Source organism: Candida dubliniensis, chromosome 7, assembly GCF_000026945.1.
Source record: "Candida dubliniensis CD36 chromosome 7, complete sequence".
NCBI lineage: Eukaryota > Fungi > Ascomycota > Pichiomycetes > Serinales > Debaryomycetaceae > Candida > Candida dubliniensis.
The window spans coordinates 130,101-150,677 of record NC_012866.1 but is presented as its reverse complement, the minus strand read 5'-3'; the positions used below and the strand labels follow the sequence as shown (position 1 = coordinate 150,677).

General features: G+C 34.2%; 4 protein-coding genes and 1 pseudogene across 4 annotated transcripts, besides 4 other annotated features; 1 reads left to right on the top strand and 4 right to left on the bottom strand. All coding sequences in view use genetic code 12, as the record gives it.

Moving 5' to 3' along the window:
• Positions 1-1,718: part of a tandem repeat (RPS (RePeat Sequence) domain; the six RPS units are of varying lengths; RPS_1 is 2106bp long, RPS_2 is 1934bp long, and RPS_3, 4 and 5 are 2107bp long; RPS_6 is partial (1530 bp)) that runs on past the window's edge.
• Positions 1-6,797: part of a repeat region (core RPS block consists of six RPS units of varying lengths; RPS_1 is 2106bp long, RPS_2 is 1934bp long, and RPS_3, 4 and 5 are 2107bp long, RPS_6 is partial, at 1530 bp long; orientation = reversed) that runs on past the window's edge.
• Positions 1,719-6,797: a repeat region (RB2 region).
• Positions 4,018-5,105, top strand: CD36_70700 (annotated as a pseudogene).
• Positions 4,018-5,105: a sequence feature (Similar to C. dubliniensis UniProt:Q8TGW0;~located in MRS RB2 region;~very similar to Q8TGW0 in C. dubliniensis, but lacks middle third of the sequence; fragmented, but with no splice consensus sequences; in-frame stop codon in N-terminus).
• A 2,564-nt stretch (positions 6,798-9,361) lies between the features above and the next one.
• Positions 9,362-9,741, bottom strand: CD36_70690 (acyl-coA-binding protein, putative; the record flags this gene model as incomplete). Its single annotated transcript, XM_002421245.1, has 2 exons — positions 9,362-9,595; positions 9,715-9,741. 2 exons carry the CDS (start codon positions 9,739-9,741, stop codon positions 9,362-9,364), a joined length of 261 nt encoding a protein of 86 aa, XP_002421290.1.
• A 419-nt stretch (positions 9,742-10,160) lies between these two features.
• On the bottom strand, positions 10,161-15,659 carry CD36_70680 (serine/threonine-protein kinase, putative; the record flags this gene model as incomplete). Its single annotated transcript, XM_002421244.1, has 1 exon — positions 10,161-15,659. The coding sequence occupies one exon, from the start codon at positions 15,657-15,659 to the stop codon at positions 10,161-10,163; it is 5,499 nt and encodes a 1,832-aa protein (XP_002421289.1).
• A 1,196-nt stretch (positions 15,660-16,855) lies between these two features.
• Positions 16,856-17,377, bottom strand: CD36_70670 (transcriptional activator involved in regulation of sulfur metabolism, putative; the record flags this gene model as incomplete). Its single annotated transcript, XM_002421243.1, has 1 exon — positions 16,856-17,377. The coding sequence occupies one exon, from the start codon at positions 17,375-17,377 to the stop codon at positions 16,856-16,858; it is 522 nt and encodes a 173-aa protein (XP_002421288.1).
• A 1,106-nt stretch (positions 17,378-18,483) lies between these two features.
• CD36_70660 (subunit of the RNA polymerase II-associated Paf1 complex, putative) lies at positions 18,484-20,142 on the bottom strand (the record flags this gene model as incomplete). The annotated part of the gene is made up of 1 exon (XM_002421242.1): positions 18,484-20,142. One exon carries the CDS (start codon positions 20,140-20,142, stop codon positions 18,484-18,486), a length of 1,659 nt encoding a protein of 552 aa, XP_002421287.1.
• Positions 20,143-20,577: the final 435 nt, after the last annotated feature.

The window sequence follows — 20,577 nt, the reverse complement described above, 5'->3', positions numbered from 1 at the left end:
TACCAGATGGGCCAAAAACGCTAATTAAACTCTAAAATCGTCAATAACTCCACCAATATATGTGCTAGACTTGTGGAAGTCGGGTCACATTAAAGGCGCATTTTGTAAGCAACTGCCAAACCCAGTACTGTTGAAGTAGCTCCAATATTGGTGGAGATATTGCCCAAAAACCAATATTTCGGGGTTGCATCATTTCCGCAATAGTTAAGGATGGAAATTGAAGTGTGGGCGGTAGAGGGGTGCTACAAGAGCCAATCAGGTGCCGATTTGTAGGCTACAGTTGTGGTTGTTGAAACCGAGAGTATGTTTAGTAGCGGCATTTAGTTGGGAGCTGTATGAGCAAAAAGGCCGTTTTGCCCATAGTTAAGAGCATGCTCGTAAACTCCGTTTGTAATGGTACAACCAGTTGGAGCAGTAAAACTGCCCAATGGGTGCCGATTTGTAGCCAAACATGAACATTGTTAAAGCCGTCATAACCGATCCAAAGATCAGTTGTGGCATGTTCTCTGGGACAAAAAAGGCCGTTTTTGCCATAGTTAAGAGCACCCCCTTTCTGTAGGTCAACGAATTGAAGTCGGAACTTGGGGGCTCTGGTGCCGATTTGTAGAGGAAGGTTATGGAGTTTGGAACCGAGAGTATTGATTTGATCAATGGTGTTTTCATTGTTGGAGGGCAAAAAGTGCGAGATGGCCAGAAAAGTCGTGCGCAGGGCATTTTGGAAAAACAGCGATTACTGGTGAACAAGGACGTCTTCAAAGACCAGACTAGGGCCGATTTGAACCGACATCAATCTAGATTATTGGGTATAACTTTGGTTTAAATCGGCTAAAAATTGGAGGAGTTATTAAAGAAAATATTTTGGTGGTCAATCTCCGTGTTTTGGTTGGAGAAGAATGGATCAACGAGTATTGATGCTACAAAGGTGAAACTAGTGCCGATTTGTAGCCACAGGATGTAACTACCTATCACTGAAAGAACCGTTAAAAAAGGTGTTGAAACAGGACCTGTAGAGCAAAAAAGGCCGTTTTCGCCATAGTTAAGAAAAAACTATTTTGATCCGCGAGCCACCAAATTACCAGTTTCTGCGCTACAAAGGTCAAACTGGTGCCGATTTGTAGCCACAGGATGTAACTACTAACACCGAGAGAGCCATTGGAAAAGGTCTTTAAACAGGACCTGTAGAACAAAAAAGGCCGTTTTTGCCATAGTTAAGGAAATCGCAGTTATGTCCAGTCAAAACAATGCCACGAATAGAAGCGCTACAAAAGTCAAACTAGTGCCGATTTGTAGCCACGTGTTATGACTACGAACCCCATGAGAACTGTTAGAAACGGTATCCAACTGCATACTGGGGGACAAAAAAGGCCGTTTTGGCCATAGTTAAGGGTCAAAATAGTGGTTTATTGTTGACAGAAGATCGAGTATAGACGAGTAAATGGTAACGCTAGTGCCGATTTGGAGCCACAAAATGTGAGTACCAAAGCCGTTAGATACTGTTTGAAAACCTATTTAGATGAAAGCTGTGGGACAAAAAAGGCCGTTTTGGCCATAGTTAAGAAACACACCGATTTTAGTTTTGGCTACTGCTCGACCAATAGATGCGCTACAACGACCAAACCAACACCATTTTGAAGCCAAGACAAATCTCTATTATGCACATAAACAGTGACTGAGGTAGGCGAATTATTAGAGATGCTACAATAAAAAAGGCCGTTTTTATGAGGGAATTAACAGGTGTGCTTACATAATTTACATGTTGTGAAATTGGTTCAATTTAACGATTAAGTTGTCTATTTATGATTCTGTGATATTGACTATGAGGTTTAAATTCAACTGTAATGAGTTTGAATAGAAGTAAGTATAAAAAATGCCATCCTGTAGCCATAATGATATCGGATTAAACCAATATATATGCCACATCTCCAAATTATTGGACCCATTGAAATACCTTGAAGAGTTTTAACTAGAAATAAAGTACTAGCAATTGGTTCCTGAAAGTAGTCGGTAGTTTCTTGTGTGTGAATTAACTTGAAATTGTCATTAATAGGAAAATATCCTAAATGTTCCAGGAGTTTTTAATGAGTGTATCTATGTGGAAATAAACCAAGTTGATTGCTTTCTATATGTGGATCATCTCAAAGGTGTTGTCTCTCAATGGGAGTGCTATGTGTGTCAGTGGTTTTCATTATGCTGATTTATATGAATGTCCAATAAATAGGAACCTCCTTGGATACAAGGTATGTGGTAATAGTTTCTAATCCAGAAATGACCAAAATATTTCGGTAGAATAAACTATTCTAATTCATTTGGAAAGAACTTGCTGCTACTTTATATCTGAAAACAGTTAGTGCTTCTGAGCATGTGAATCATTTGGTAATTATATAAACACTGATTGCCTGAAACTGGTTAACAGGGTTAGCTATTATAAATTATAAGAAAGTGAAATACTACCATTTTGTTGGTCTCAGTAGTTTGAACTATTTGGAAAAGAAATGTGATGGGTCAAAAGGGATGAATGTTTGTCGTGATGATATATTTCTGCGCGTTTCATAAGAGGAAGAGGAAATGTAAACAAACACGTAATTGGAAATGAAGAGTACACGTATTCATCGTGTGATGGCCACAGGTAGTGCATAACATTAGTAGTGTTTTAACCATTTAGGCATGGATGACTCGTAATCATCTTGTGACACTGACTCAAATTGTATGACTATTTCACGTGGACAAGTATTTGATGGCCATATTTGAGCATCAAAATGAACCTTTGTGGACTCAAAATATTGATGGTAATGTTATTTAATATCCAAACAGTCGAATGGTTCTTTTTAGGAGGTGTTATAGAGGAAATAGACACAACGAGTTAGAAATTCAACTATTGTAGAAAGTTTGAAGTAAAGTTTGGCTCAATATTTTTGCAAAATATAAAAAAATGTAGAATTAAAAATATGTGACACAAAATTAATAGTTGCAAATAATTAATCCAAACAAATCACCAAGAAAGCCAGACTCTACACTTATTTTACTTAGCCAAGTATCTCCAACAGCTTCTGATATTACTGGACCCACACAAGATAACTTTGATTAAGACTTATAGCTCAAATTGCCTAACTTCTGGTGTATTCTTCATTGATCGTGCAAGATACAATTTTATAAAACACCATTGGTGATTATCAAGAAAAACGCGACATACAAATTATTTTTGTGTAATCTACGTTACGAATATCTCACCTGAGTAAACACGAAACCTCTTAACATAGCTACTACTATTGAGAAAGATACACGCCAACCAGGGAATGTTGTACAGAAATAAGCTTACTCTGAATAAAATAGGAGTGGTGGTTTATCACTTTGACGAGGGAATTTGAGAAATATACACAACTCAAAAATTCTCGGAATTGCCTTGAATTAAATAATGTTTGGAGGTACATTAATTTGTACATTTACACTCAACACTTCAGTAGCTCATAAAGACTGATCATAGCTATGACACGAATGGGTATTCCTACACATCACCCAACATTCTTTCTCCTCAACTAAATGTATAAGGGAGGTTCCAAGTAGAAAAAGCTTGAGCAATCAAATAACTGTAACTTTAGACGGTTAACATGGACGGGAATACACAATGAAGACATATAAATCTTATTAATCCAAAGTGCCATAATACACTCATTGTAAAGCTTCATTCTTGCACAGTTTTGAATGGATATGCACTTTAAATAAGAACCGTGTTGAAAGTACTGACAATGGTATTGTGTCATCCACGACAACTGGTTTCGCGTATAAGAGCCAAATAGAAACGAGACTCGTCAAAACTTGAGTTCAACTTTGAAGATGAGCTTTTTGTTGGCACCATTTCATTATAAGCATGTACCACTACTAATTCAGCTATCCCTTGCGTGAATCTTTGTTAGAATTCCATAATTTGAATCATTTATAAGGAGCAAACAAGGCTTGGCAGCCACCACACTACTTTATTCAAACATTCTTAAAATCGTGAAACTTGTGTAGTATTACACAATGTTTGAAGTTCCTAATCAAGAATCTCTCAGTTCATCGATATTTAAATAGTCGAATGCTTCATCATCAACAAAAATTCATGGTGCTCCATCTAGTTCACAAATCGCTAATGTCGATTTCAACACCTTGAGAAAACTAAATACGAACACCTCGTTTTCGTCAAACTTAAGTAACTCAACCACTAAAACAAGCAATGCTTTATCCAGGCTATTCACTAAAAATAAGTCATCATCTAACATTTCAATTTATTGTTCTCCAAGCGATGATGATAGCTCCCCAAAGACATTTCGAGAATCTGCGTCTCCATCTGAATCAAGCAAGAGTGGCAATAGGTTGAAGATTGCCCAGAAGTTAAAGTTTTTTAAGAATCAAAGCAGTCGTATCATCAAACAGAAGTTGGATTGGGCATATATGAAAGTGAATTGGATCACGAAAAAGATAGTAAGATATATTCGAACCTTTATCATTACTTGAAACCACTATTCACCCCATCCTTTTCAGTATCTGACTCTGGTCGAAAGGTAAGCATGCGTCCAATATTGAATGCAAGTGTGGAAGAAATTGCAAGTTTTGTAAAAGAGAGCTTTTGTTTACACCAGCCCAATGAAAGAGCATCATTAGATCACGATAAAAGTTTTAGACTGAAAACAAGATCAAGTGTATCAAGTTTGGGCCGTGGTAAGATGGACGACTTTGATTACAGACAGTTATCAGATTTGTTCGAAAAATTGATGACAGTATTGAGTCACAACTTGCAAACTGCCGAACCATTGGAAATATCTTTACAAACTTTGATATTGAACGCATGGAGATATTATAATAATTATATCAGGTTTTATGTGCTAAGTGTATTTCAACCATTGCAAACGCACTTGAATGAACTATATATGAGAAAACAGAGTGGAACCAAAATTACTAGAATAGATGACCTTTTACTAGTGTCTTTTCGCAAGGTTTTTATTACTGAACAGGGAATTGGAAGTGGGAATAGAGAGCCATCTCAATTTTTAGGGAATACTGAGAGTGATGAGTTAACTGGTAATAAATTGTTTACTTCTACTTTGGCTGTGTTGTCGAGTATATCATAGAAGTGACTGTTTTATAATGAAGAGATTAATGACCAATATTATTGCGTTCTTTACTTCACTAAACAAACATGATTGACTACTCCAGTTGTCAAATAACAGACAACAGACAAACTAGCCAATACTTCATTATCATCACCAGTATTTGGAAATATGCACTTACAAGAATAAGAATGGACATCTTTTGTGGTGAATTATTGTATAGCAAGAGGTAGTTGTTTGCTGTTTTGTCAGTACAGTATCTTTCACATCTATGGACCGATGCTTGTTTGTTTCAAATGGTTGCAGATACCCTTGACCTTCCTTGGATTCTTCAATTGTGGCTGATATTGCGATACACCATACGTTAAAAGACATACAAAAATATGTATGTCTTATTTGTGGGTGATATGAAATTCATTGCAGCTTTGGCGGTAATTTATACACTAAAGAGAATAAGTGTTGTTCATATGACCATGTTAGTTCAACAGCCGGTCTGAAATTTTCAAGGGCTCATTGTTTCTATTCAGACGACATGACTCTAGTGTTATAGAATCACTAGATACCTGTCATAGTTCTGACTATTACTACTACTGCTGACTTTCACTTTTCTAAATCTTGTATGATCAATTCATTTTGTTTTATTGTGCTTTCTAAACAAGAAAAGCATTGTAATCTGCTTCAAATACTGTTCTAATGAATGCAAATAGGCTTATTAATTGTATTTTACCTTACTTGAAATTTGCCGCTGCTAGTTATTTTCAACTTTACACAGAAAGGTTTTGCAACCAACTTTGATTTGCTACACTAAATAATTCTTTATATTTGCGACAAAATTTATAAAACTATATAAACTCCTTTTGGCGCCAGTTTTTTTTTGCAACTTTCCACCACTTTTTTTTTTCTTCTTTTCATTTAAAATCAACTTTCAAAATCCATTTCATTCATTCAAGGAACCAGGAATCTTATCTCTTATATGGAAGCTTGTTGGAGCATCATTATGCGATTAAAAATACAAATCAAAAATATAAAAATATAAATAATACATTAAAAAAATACAAAAAAAGAACGCATAATAGGGTTATTGTTATATAAAATAAGACTCCTCAAGCGGTTAACAAAATCGACATCATCAGGTAACAATATGGATAACCATGGCGCTATTCACTGCTGCTGTTTGGATTGTTATTGGAGCATCATTATGTGCAAAAGAAACAAATCAATAATATAAAAATATAAATTAAAATGAAAAGAATACTAAAAAAAAACACATAATAGAAGTATTTTTATATTAAATAAGTCTCCTGAAACCGCTATTGAAATTACATCCATTCATGGCGGATCCAAAGCATGCAGGGTGAAGCTAACGTTTGGATATTTATTGGAGCACCATTATGAGGAAAAGAAACCAAATAAATAATAAAAAAATGAAACAAAAACAAAAAAAAAAGCACAAAAAACCTCATAATAAAGTTGTTGTTATAAATTAAAAGACTCCTAAAACGTGTTTCGAAATCCATGTCCATTCAGAAAGTAGATGAATAACCAAGGCGCTTTCCACTGTTATTTGAATTTTTATTGGAGCACAATATGCGGTTAAAAAACACAAATACAAATATAAAATGCAAATAAAAAATGAAAAAAATACAAATTAAAAAAATGACGCTTAGTATAACTAATGGTATATCAGATAAGACTCCTCATGTTGATTTTAAAGCCAATTCCATAAACTGATTTTCTTAACTTGCCTGGAACCTATTGTATGAATACTTGTTGGAGAACATTATGCAAAAAAAAAACACAATCAAAACTTAAAAAAAAAAAATAATCAAATATAAAAAATCAAAAACAAAATGCATAATAGATTTGTTATATTATAAGACTCCTGAAGTAGATTTGAAAATTAATATTACTATTCCCTAGTCATAAATTCACGTTAAGAATAAATTAAAACTAACTGTCCAATCACGTATAAAACTGTCCAATCAATATTAAATACAAATCTTCCTAGAAATTGAAGTTCCCTGCTGAAGCTGCTATTATAATTAAAACATATCCTTACATTCACTATTGAATCAATATATTACCAAGGTATTGCTTAATAATTTATAAAAGATGCTATATTGTCAAACTGTCAAATGAAAATGAACAAAAAAAGATGCAAAAACGCAAAACAAAATAAAAAATATGCAAAAATGCAAAACAAATATAAAAAAAGACATAAGAGTATAAAACAAGCTATAAAGAAGTATAATATAAGACATAAAAAATAGAAAAAAGATCAAAAACGATCAAAAAAAAGATAAAAGAACATAAAAAAGACTTAAAAAAGATAAAAACAAATAATAAGTTGCTGCTGTATTATATTGGTCTTCAAAAGCTGATTATAAAACCTTGTGTGCTAGCTTAAAAGGTCTTGATATATATTACTTGTATATTATGTATAGGATACGATATTCTGGGGGATAGGAGATACGATGTTATGAATGGTGCTATTTGGGAGGAAGAAGTAGGTCCGAGGAAGACGTAGTTGGTGATCCACGGATTCGAAACTCTTCTCCATAGTGCAGCGCATCTCTCATAAGCAGGGCGTTAGGTACAAAGTGGGGGTACGAGAGCCACCGCTGGGACGGTTTGATCCTATCCTGGGGTACGGTTGCGCCGGTTGCCAACATTTGTACCATCTCTAGCGCCAACACACATCATGGGACTGGTCTACCCTTGGCCAGAAAGGCTGGGCTGCTGGGAACAATAAGTTCAAAGCCAGTGCCACCAAGGGCTAGGGTTGGGGTTAGGGTTAGGGTCAGGGTCAGGGCCAGAGCCAGAGCCAGAGCCAGAGCCAGAGCCAGAGCCAGAGCCAGAGCCAGAGCCAGAGCCAGAGCCAGAGCCAAAGGCCGATGTCCCTAAGCTCAAGGGAAATGGCCAATCCCAGAGTAGGGGTCTAAAGCCAGAGCCCATAATATGGCTAACCTGGTAACAATACCGGGAGACAGGGCTAGTACTCTGGCCCGCCCTACAAGCCAAGGTTGATGGGTACCAGTCAGTTGTAATAACTGTGCCCAGATTTATCATTTCCTGGAGTATTGGCTTGATAGTTTTTTTGGGATAGATATTAAGTGTTGTTAAGATAAACCCCATGAGCTAATCTCTGGGTCCTTGATGATTACAATATATTCTATTTTCAAATAACAACAACCGATTAGGGGAAAAACAGTTAGGAGACTAATAACAGCGCCAAAGAAAGATTCTATTTGCTTGCTTTACCTGGTGATTAGTTTGAGTTCATTCCCATGAAATTGGAACAAAATATGACGTAGTTGATATGCAAATATCTTTCTTTCGTTTTTCAGTTAATTGCTAAGGTTATGAGCTTTAAATAATCTTGAAGTAGATTTTTTTGCAGTCTGTCATTGTATGAATTGGATTATTGCAAACATAGTATCAGAATAATTCCTACCAGCAATGCGTGCGATGGACTGGGAAGGAAAAAGTGGGTTAAACTACAATCAAGAAATCTAAACAAGAAAACCACCATACGTCAATCCAACAAAAAAAAAAAAAACAATAGAATTCCAGAAACTTCTGAAGAACATATAAGCAAAACACCCAGAAGAGTATCCCACCCCTGCCGGTCCCAATTGATAGACACCAATCAACATTCAACAATTATGAAATTAATTGATAAAGTATACTTGTGGTATTTCATTATTCATATCCCAATCACAATTTTCATTGATTCATCAATTGTTATTCCTGAACAATATCAATTATCTATCACTAAATCAATTTTAAATTTTCATATAACCACTAATAATGATATCTTATTAGCATATCCTCAAACTTGGTTCAAAATATTTGGATTCGTTGAATTAGTATTTCAATTACCATTGTTTTTTTATTTCATTTATAAATTGCTTTCTCCTAATTCTTTAGATGTGAATTATTATTTATGGAGTATGATATATGGATTTAATGCTGGATTTACTACTTTTGTTTGCCTAATTTGGCTAATTATTGAATATAGAAATTTCCAATTGCTGGATTACCAATTGATTAATTTATTAGCTATTTATACGCCTTATTTGTTATTACCATTGATATTATTAATTCATTCATTTAAACAAATACAACTTTACAGCAGTAGCAATAATAAATTAAAACAACAATAAAACAGTTATTATCAAGAAGAAAGTAATCAACACTTTATATTATTAGAAAACATATATATACGCGTGTATATAGATCTTCAATAAAATAGAAATAAAGAGCAACACAGCAATCTAATTGTATTTAGAAATCAATTCAGTTGCAAAGGCAATATATTCTTTTTCGGCATCTTCTTGACTTTTACCTTCTAAATCTTTCCAAGCTTGCCATTTATATTTACCCTTAAAATCAAAAGTACCTGGTTTGTCAGTATTATTATCACCAACAGTAGCTTGTTTATATAATCCATACAATTTCAATAATTCATCATCGCTTGGTCTTTTAGATAAATTGGAAACTTGATTAGCCTAGATAAAGGGAATGGGTGTATGTTAGCCAATTGAACTACGTGTAAGGAGGGCGGGGGCAAATTGATACTAATTGATCTCAATTGACCAATTGGTTAATAGCCGTTGTTCATACATACTTTTTCTTCAAATTCTGCAGATACCATTTTGTCTATTGTTAGTTATTGTAATAATTCTTGATTGATATAAAAAGAAAGAAAGAGTGTGTGAGTGGAGTGTGTTTAAAAGAAAAAAAAGTAGGGGCTCAAATTCAAAGTGTGGGTGTGTTGAGTGTGTGAGTGTTGAAAAGATTGTTGAGTTGAATTTGTTGTTGTACCTTGTTCTGTTCTTTGTATGCAAATATGATCTGTCTTTTCTTTCTTTCTTTGTTGGCCCAAAAAAAAGTTTCCCTTGCTTTGCCTTGCTTTATATTTTCCTCGTTCCATTTTCATTTTCGTTCGTCGCTAGACACTCCATCTCGACCCTTAAGGGGGTGGAGAAAAAAAAAAACAATTGGTACACATCATCATCTCTACAACAACAATCAAAGTCAATTGCTTTTCCTAAAAAACCGTACACAACTGTTCTAGCTACGTAATATCCGACAAACTTTAGAAATAGCTTCAAGACTAGGTTCAATAATATAATCAAATGTAGTACTAGTAGTAATATCATCAATTTTATTTTTATTCTCAGTAATTCCAATTATTGGGGTATTACGATTTTTCCCACTAGTAAATTTAATTAATTTAACAGCATCTATAGCATCAACTTTAGATATTTTTAAGCCAGTGAAAATTAAATCAAATTTAACTTGTGATGTTGCTCTTTTAATTAATTCTTCTCCATCAGTAACTGAAACTACTATACATCCAGCTTTCTCTAATAATTTCACCACACTATGACGAATCACTGAAATAGGTTCACAATATAATACATCAAGATCAGCAATAATTAAACTACTATTGTTGCTACTAGTTCCACCAGTGTTTGTATTACTAGTGGTACCACCACCACCCAGTAACAACTCAGTTGACATACGAGAACTTTCACGTCTTCTTTGAACTCGTAATAATGCATTTGATTTAGTATCTTCCAGATCTGATGAATTCGGTGATGAAAAATCTCGAATAATATGATTATGATTCAAATACAGGAAACTTGGTTGTTTTGTAACTGTTTGTAAATATGGTAAACTACTACTTCTTGAATGATGATTACGTTCATCTTGATGAATCATTAACAGAGGACTAATTAATATTTCATCACCACTAGAATATGCACTTGTAGCCGATGGTATACGTTCATGTTTAGGAATATTAGGACTTTCGAATAATCGATGAGGTGATGCTGATCGAATACTTCCTGTAGTTGTACCGATTCCAAGACCACCAGTAGCATTAAAACTATTATTATGATTGTGGTTACTACTACTACTACTAGTTGTGTTGGCTGAAGACACCACATTGGTACCTCCCATTACTCCTGATGCTGTAGTGATAACTGGCAGTCCTAATCCACTTGATTGATTGGCATTAAATGATGATGGTGGAGAAATAGGACGTTTAAATGGTGAACCACTGGTTCCAACTCCACCGCCACCGCCACTACTGGAACTACCACCACCATTTCCAAATGAAAAACCTCTCAGTCTCCCTGTTGGTGTTGATTCCGATGATGAAGAAGTAGAAAAACTACCACGATGTTCTAAATGTTCTGTTTTCAATCGATTAATAACATCTTTATTTTGTCTTTCCAATACTGCCAAATTTCGAAAATGAAATGAACCAAATTCACTAGGATCAGCCAATTTACTACTTCTTCTTTCCTTTTTCGTCGTGGTAGGGTTACTAATACTTGAAGATCCAGGTAATGATAATGATCCAGAATCATTGCTACTAATACTACTATTCCGATCAAGACTTTTTTGTCGATGAATAATATGTCCCGTGGTATTTGTTGTTGTACTTTCTTTTTCTTTTTCATTTTCATTTTCTGGTTTGGTTTCACCATCCAGCAGTTGCAGCAGCAGATCTTCTTCTTTAGGAAATTGAGTCATCATTGCTCCTCGCGAATCAAAATAATCAGTCAGTTCAGGATCATCTAACATTGGTGTAAATGGAGCTGGTTCTTCAAATAATGTGTCCCAATGAATATCTTTAAAATAAGGATGATTTTTAATTTCATCAGCTCCATTTGAACCTAATCGTTCTTCTGGATCCATCACTAATAATCTATTAATTAAATCTTTAGCATCAGGTGGACAAAATTTCATATCTTCTTCAGCAGTTAATTCCGGCCAATCAATTTTCCCCAGTAATATATTATTAAATACTTGTTCTGGTGTATCTGCATGAAATGGAGGATATCCATAAAGAAATTCAAACATGATTACTCCAACCGAAAACCAATCCGATGATTCATTTTCTCCAGATCCTTTAATGATTTCCGGAGCTAAATAATCAGGTGTACCAACAAATTTTTTAATATTAGCACTATCTCCCTCTCCTCCTCCTGCGGTTGTAGTTGTCGTTTCTCCACTTTTATGATTATCAGGATTATACAATGCATAATTTGTTGTAGGTCCAGGGCTAGGTTCATCATCCATAATGGCAAATGATGATTCTGATTCTGTTCTTGGAATAATTGGCTTTAATATTGGCGAATCAAATCCATTCGAACCGGATCTTCCATTCGATGATTTAACAAAAGGTTTTGGCGGTGGTTGTGTGACACCTGTAGGAGTTGATACAGATGAAAGGGAATTAAAACTTTCCAAATAAGCCAAAGTTGGAGAGGTACTAGACAAGGCAAAGTTTTCACCTGCTGCTAATGACGACACTGATGGGGTTGTACCTGCTCCTGGTTGCTGTTGTTGCTGACTATTAGAGGGTACCCTTGATTGTTCTAAACTTGGAGATAATGAAAATGGAGTACCAGGATTCACTTTCTTCTGATTTGATTCTTCCAGTAACATACTTCTAAACAATTCAATACCTTGTTCATTGGTACTACTCTTACGATGTTGTGTTTGTTGTCTTCCAACAACACCTAATCGAGATAATCCAAAATCAGTCAATTTCAAATGTCCATTCTTATCAATCAAAATATTATCTGGTTTCAAATCTCGATGAATGATGCCTCTATTATGTAAATCATCAACACCAACAATTATTTCAGCAATATATCTTGGTGTCCAATCCACTCCAATAACCCCTAAAGTTTTAAGTAAAGTTGCACAATCTCCACCATTCAAATACTCCATTACTAAATATAAATAATCTCGTGATTGGAAACTACTATATAATTGAGCAACATATGGTGAATCAGATTGTCTCATCATTACTGCTCGTTCAGATTTAACATTTAGAACTTGATTTTTGGCAATCATATCTCGTTTCTTCAAACATTTTATGGCCACATAATCACCAGTCAATTTACGTTTACCCAAGAAAACTGATCCAAATGCCCCTTTACTAATAGGTTTGATCACTTGATAATCTCTAATCCCACCAGTACTTAATCTAGGTTGTGGTTGTTGTGTTGATACCAATAATGGTGATAATGGTGGTCGTATAGTTGCACTCTTTACACTAGAACTCATTGCTGATGATGGTTGACTCGGTACTTGTGTATTCAACGATAAGTGAGTGATTTTCTTTTCTCCATAACCACCACCACTGTTAGTAGTTGCACCACTATCGTCCATAGTCGTTAATAATGGTGATGCAATTGGGGTGGCAGCAGTATTTTTTTGCAAAGTTGTTAAATTGGATTTCTCAACGTATGGTGGTGGTGCCGGAGATAAATGACGTCGTGGTGACGAATATTGTGAATTGTTTTCTGATGATCGTTTCGATAAATCTAATGCCTGGATCGATTCTAATAAATCTCTTGAAGAATTTGAAGTTGGAATTGGTGCTGCTATTGACTGTGGTCTTGGTGTACATAAACTAGAACCAGACCGATTCAAAGGTGATGCTGACATTGACGTGCTGTATGATTTAGATTCCTTCAATAATATATCTTTAGGAGTGATGACATTTTCACTAGGTGTAAGCAAATCAGAAATAATCGGACTAATACTTTTGTGAGGCTTTGGTGCTTGTAAGGTTGAAGCTGTTGTTAAATTAAGTGTTTCTGCAATAGGTTGCTCCTGGTAGTGCTGCTGTTGTTGTTGTTGTTGTTGTTGTTGTTGTTGCACTTCATTTTGCATCTGTTCTTGGTCAAGGTTTGAAGATTCAAGCCTTGTCGGCACCAGTTCTTCATTGATACTTATCAGACTATCATTATTGATTGGTGTACATTCTCTTGATTCTAAAATGGTTTGATTCTTTATTTTTTCAACAGTCTCTCTAACTGTACTTAACACCAAACTATCCACTTCATGTTTGATTTTCTCCAGAAATTGTAAAATCGAAACCAATCTCGACAATGTTTCCATCTTATCGTTAATCAATTCTTGAGTATCTTCAATTAATTGTTTAATTGCCAAATCTGAAGTTTCCAAAAAACTTGAACTCATTACAATACTCAAAGCCTTTTCTGAACCAGGAGAAAATGCTAAAACATTGTCTTCATTTGTAGAAGGAGGATTCACCAACAATGCTTCATCACATAATTCCACTATTCTTTGCAAAATTCCAAATGGGAATTTCTTAGAAAACATTAAAGCATGTTTGTTTTTAGACTGGAAATTTTTCGTCAATATTTTATTGGCCAATTTTGGTGATGGATACTCCGACATATTTGGTAAGGGTAACCCCTTGTATTCTAAAATCAAATGTGAAGACAGATTTGAACTCTCTCCTTCCGATGAACTAGAAGACGCCGACGATACTAATGATGCTGAAGATGCTAAAAGTGATTGGTTTGTCAATAATTGTGGCGGAGTGTTCAGTCCCGAACCCAGTGACGATGGGAGCAGTTGACTTGCAATAGCTAAACTTTCTGATATACGAATCACCAATTCTTTTTGTTCACTTATAGCATCATGGTATTGTTGTAATTTCTCAGCAGCCCGATGTTCCAAAACACATAAATCAGAATGTTTTTCAATAAACCAAGCAGGTATATTAGTTTCACAAATTCTACACAATATCATTTTTGGTTGTGGGACACTTTCTTCATCAATTATCCCTAAATTCTTAAGACTAACCAAATATCCTTCAAATATTTCCGAACCAAACCCTAATAAATCGATTAAAGCAATTGGTAACGTCAATTCCAAATCAATCTCTTTAAAAGGTCTAATGGTCCACATTGAATGTGTTGGTAATTTGGTTTTGGCATCATGAATCAATATACCTTGTGCTTCCAACTCGATAATTTCTCCATCATTGGATATCTCTGAAGATAAAGTACTCGAAGTATCAGACGAATCAATTTTCTCAGATTCTTGTCGTGTCAGTTCCAATGGTTGTTTTCCAAAATAATCATTTGCTGGTATATCATTTCTAGCCATATCTTCCATAGAATTATGAGGAGTTAAAATCCCTGATTGTTCATCATCATGAGAACGACTTAATAATAAATCGTTTAAATCGTTATAAACTTCTTCACCATCTTTATTTCTTTGGGTATGGTTTGTAGCAGTTATGAATTTGACCTTATAACTGATATCTTCTCTGGTCATGGCATCTATGGCAATATTAAACACTTGAGAATCATCATCATTATTACCAATTATAATTTTCGAAATGTGTCGATTGACAATTTTCTTGATATTTGTTCCAACTATGTATTCCCAATTTTTACTTAAATAACGGATGTTCCCATCCAAATCTAATTCCATAACAATAGTAGGATTATTAGACGATGCGAGTCGTAAGTCTATTTGTTCTTCAATAGTTGCCGATGGATAATCATAACCCGGTACTTGATTTGGTAAGCTGAAACTGTTAGGTCCTTGTTGTTCCAGTTGTTGTTGGTGGTGGTGGTCTTGACTTTCTTTGGATACGTGGCGTGGTGATATCGACCTTTCTGATACACTATGGTGCAAATGAGGATGTTCAAATATCGACCCGTGAAAGACTGTACTTCCAGAAACAGGATCAGGTGTCGATTTATTGGGGGTATTCGACATATTAATAGTTCAGGATGAAAAGTGGTAATATAGATATACGTGGTTCAGTTAAAAATGAGTGTGGGTTTTGGATTTGTGGAGAATGATTATTAAACTCTTATTCAACAAAAAAAATACACTTATGACATTCAGTCAAAATAGTGTTAATTATTGAATAGAAATTTAATCAAATAATAATGGATATTAAACGGATTAATAACAGTATAAATAGTAAGTAAATAAAGGAATTTAAACTTGAAAAGTGTGAAATTTCAATATAAAGATTTATATTCGTAGTTGTGTTGTTCTTGTTGTTGTTGAATTCTAGAAGTTTGTACTATAAAATGTGAAAGTATTTTTTTTTTTTTTTTTTTTGACTTCCTTTGTTTCTCCTCTCTCCTATCTTGACTTTCCTCAAACACTGTGTGCATATGTGTATGTGTGTATTGGAGATAGGAAGATATACTCCAATATCCATCCTCATACCGATTGACTGCATTCATTGGTTGTATCTTCGTTGAACCTTAGTCATTAATCATATGAGTAATATGTATATAAGCCTAATCGTTTAGTCAAAATAGTAATTACATACGCTTTTAGCAATTATATGTGTTAGGCGCAAAATACTCGCTGGTAGTGTTTTGAACAAAAGTTGTGACAATTGGTGGTAGTAAAGAAAATAAATACGATAAGTGTCTTTATAGATAAACTTTTGTAGTTTAACGTCTTACAATAACAACTTGGTTTATGTTTACCTTCTACAAAATAGATTAATATGAACGAATGAACAAATTAACAAAGTGTGTACGAGAAGTTCGTTAGTTATGATACGATCAACTGAAAGGAGATTGGAAGGAGTAGAAAAAAGGAGGTCGCACCTCTTCCCAGTCACATTTTACTTACATCCTCCCGGTTGCGCGGGAAGTCCCGATTTCCTTCCCCAACAATGATGTTCACTTATACAAACCATATAACATTATTCCTTTTTTTGTTATATTACGTAAATAAAACTTTATATTAAAAAATTATAAATATCCAAAGAGTTGGATCTTTGAATTGAAGTTGTCATAACGGTCGTTAAAAGTTGGATTTTAACTATCCTATACATAATTGGTGTGTTGTTGTTGTTGTTGTTGTTGTTGTGGATTCTTTTATTTACAATTCTAGAGAGAAAGAAAGGTCACTCCAACACACATACACCGCTTTTGTTTTTATCATCAGCTAAATTCAAAGCTTTTTTGTTTAATACTTTGAAGTAACTCATCCCCTTTCTGTTGATTTTGTTTAGATATTATATTCTTAAGACAACGATTTTCTAATTCTGCTGCTTTCAATTTTTTCTCTAAATTAGTGACTCTTTCTTCTAGTTCTTTTGCTCTTCTTTCCATTTCTTGTTCCTTCATTTTCTTTTTAATTCTAAATCTAGCACTGGCAGCAGTATTTCTTTTTCTTTTATCTTCAGCTGCCGAATCACGTGCCGTTTCCTTTCTTATAGGAGGAGCAGGTTTTGGTAAATCAAATGTGTCATCATTGTGACTGTTATGCACTTGTTCTTGTGGTTTGATTGGAACAATGTTACCATTGCCAAATACATCTAATGAGAAGAAATCATTGTTGGCTGCTTGAGTGAACAAATCCAATTCTTGTTGATCTATTTGTGGTGAAACATCTGTTGATGAAACAGTGTTGGTGAAATCAAGATTCAAGTTCTGTAAATAATCTATTGGTTCAAAGTTCATTCTGATAAATTAAATCAATGTTTCAAAGCACAACTATTAGTAAGGAAATCAAAACTTTGTTTCTTTTTTATTTTTTTTTTTTGGATAAGCGATTACAGGTAAGGAAAAAAAAAAGCAGGGGGGGAAATTTGAGGTTACTTATATATATAGAACAAGAATAATACTTAGCAAGCCCGAAACAGGGAGAAAGAAAGAAAAAAATTTTTCTTCCACTAAAATTGACTCACCAACAGAAGATTTTTTTTTTTTAACTCTGAATCAAACTAAATTAATAAGCAAAAAGTGTCTATATGCAGTATTCACATTCCCAATTCGGTAATGATTACCCTATAGTTCATTACACTAGCCGACACTTTGTTAACAAATGAAATTGTAATTCTCAATTTTAAATCTCTTTCTAACCGCCAAACGTTGATGCAGTAAAAGAAGAAATTTCTTTTCTTTCAACCCTGTGATTTATCTTTGCGATGAGATTTACTTTCTTCATTGCTATTAGGAGCACATATTAATTGTGATCTACAAGAGATATTCTATTCTGGTTGTTTATTGTGATGTTAAAGTAAAAATTCGGATCGTGTGTATATTTAGATTCAAGACCGAGTCCCATGCATTATAATTATCTTCTTCTTCCTATTGTTTTATGCTGGAGGGGGGGGAAGCCCCCCAAAAAAAAAACATACACACACGCAAGGCAATTCACAAACTTTATTTATAGAGTCGTTATTGTTGTTCTTGTTGTAAAGTGAGACAAATCTTTGGGGGGAAAAGAAAGAGGCTCATATCCGTCCAATCAAATTGAACTATGCACACTTAACTAAATATAGTTTCACTAGTACAACAAAAATTTTGCATTCTGTGTAACCAACGGCAGATACCTTTTATTTTCCTGTTCCGCATTACACACAAAGACATAGTAAATGGATAACTGGTGATTGTAATTGTTATTGTGTGATACTCGGTTTGTGTTGCTAGTTACAGTTTCACATTTCTGTAGCATCATCATCAAACTATTTTGACCCTTATAATAATCCTCGGTTATAAGCGTTTATTATACTCAGTACCACCACCACCCCTATAATCCTACACTTACTTACACACCAACCACTTTATACCACTAATTCAAAATCAAAATCAAAATCAATTGTCTTTATCAATTTATCCATTTCTCCAAGATCTCGATAAGTTGATTTAGCAATTTTTGCCTCATTTTCAGTTTTTTCATCAATCATTTTTTGCATATTAACATCCTTTAAAGCCTTTTCATTTTCTTGATTAATCAAATCTTGATAAAACATTCTTGTTGCTGTTTTCAAACGAGAAAATGGATCACCATCAGATTGTTGTTGAGCAGCAGTAGTCTTGAATTTGATTTCTGCTTTTCTAATGTTGGTGGAATTCAATTTCCGATTTCTTTCATTAACTAACGTCATAGTATTTAATGATTCTGAAGTTGGTTGATGAGATGTTTGTGATTCTAAAATTTCATCAATTTCTTTCAATTTCTTAATGATTTCTTGAACTTTCTCTAAATTACCTTGTTGTTTAGCAATTTTCAATCGATCCAATAAATTGGTCTTTCTATTAACAGCATCATACATACTGATGTTACCCTTTTTCTCTTGTATTTTCTGTTTCTTGGCAATCATGGCATTAATATCTTTATCAGTTAATCCTTTACTATAAAATTTCGTCAATTCATCAAATTTCAAATTGACATCATCCAAAAAATCAATCACTTCATCAGTTTTATTCAATTCTTTTAAATATCTATCAAATTCATCTTGAGTAATTGGGGAATCAGAAAAAATCGACATCGGGAAATCTTTTGTTTGACGTTTATTTTGACTCACAATTAAATAAATATCAAAACTCGAACGACCTAATTTATAAGCTCGTTCTGGTCGTGATTTCACATCAATTATTTTCACCATTCTATAAATTGGTTGTCGAGTAGATTTATCCATACCTAAATTGATTCTTCCATATGTATCTAATATCGTATCTTCAAAACCAGAATGAAAACAATATTGAGTTAAGATGGTTCTCCCCACTTTTATACGATTGATATCTTCTAATTTGGCCAGTTCAGTAGATCTCTTCTTTTTAACTTTAGATGCTCCTCCCCATGTAACAGCACCATCATAATCATCATAATAATCATCCTCAAATCCTTCTTCCTCTTCTTCCTCATCATCATCTTCTTCTTCCGGTTCCTCATCTTCTGATCCTTCCACATAATCTGTTTCTCTTCTTGATTTCCTTATCGAATGTTGTGCTCGTTGTTTTCTTAATTCACTCAATTTATCTTTTTTGGCTGGTTTTATTCCTGTTTTAGTTCTTCCTGAAGATCTAGTAGGTTCAATTCTCCCAGCATTCTTTTGTTGTTTCATTCTTTCTTGTAAATATTTCCTTTCTCTATATTTATCCATTTCTTGCATTCTATCAAATAAAATTTGTTCTCTTTCCATTTCATCCATATTATCCAAAGCTTCACGATCAGCTTCATCTTTATATTTGCCTTCTAATGGATACGGATCAATCAATTCATTTTCTTGAAACTCGTCTTCTTCTTCTTCTACCCCCTGTTGTTCATCATCTCCAGATTCAACTCTACGACGTTTTGATAATACTGTATCTTCATCTTCATCATCTTCATAGTCATCAACAGTGGTTTTCCGTTTCGAACTAGTGATTTCTTCATCTGATTCATAAGTGTTATCTTCTCCACCTGCTAATGCAAGCAAATCATCTTCTAAATCGGACATTTTATTAGGATATAATATTGATTGTGAGTTTTTGCCTTCAATTGGTAACCAACTCAATGGCTTGTGTTGTATTTTTTTTTTTTCCGCCTCTGGTCCATAAACAAAATCAGGACTTGGTGCTTCCAACAAAAAATGTCGTCCACAACAAGAAAGAAAAGAATTTAAAAATGTCGTAATGTCGGCAATTGAGAAATGTTTGGTAGCGCGCACGTTTTGGGGCTGTAGCCCTAGAAAAACAAAATTGCACGTGATGTGCTCAACAACTCGCACTAACAAAAAAAAGAAGAGATTCTACACCAAGAACAAAAAGTACAATACACACTATCTCCCCACATCTATAGATAGATATGCTCTTGAGATCACTCTTATTAATGTTCAGTATCTAATATCAGTAGTGTGATTGCCTTTCCTTGTTTCTTTTTTGCAAAAAAAAAA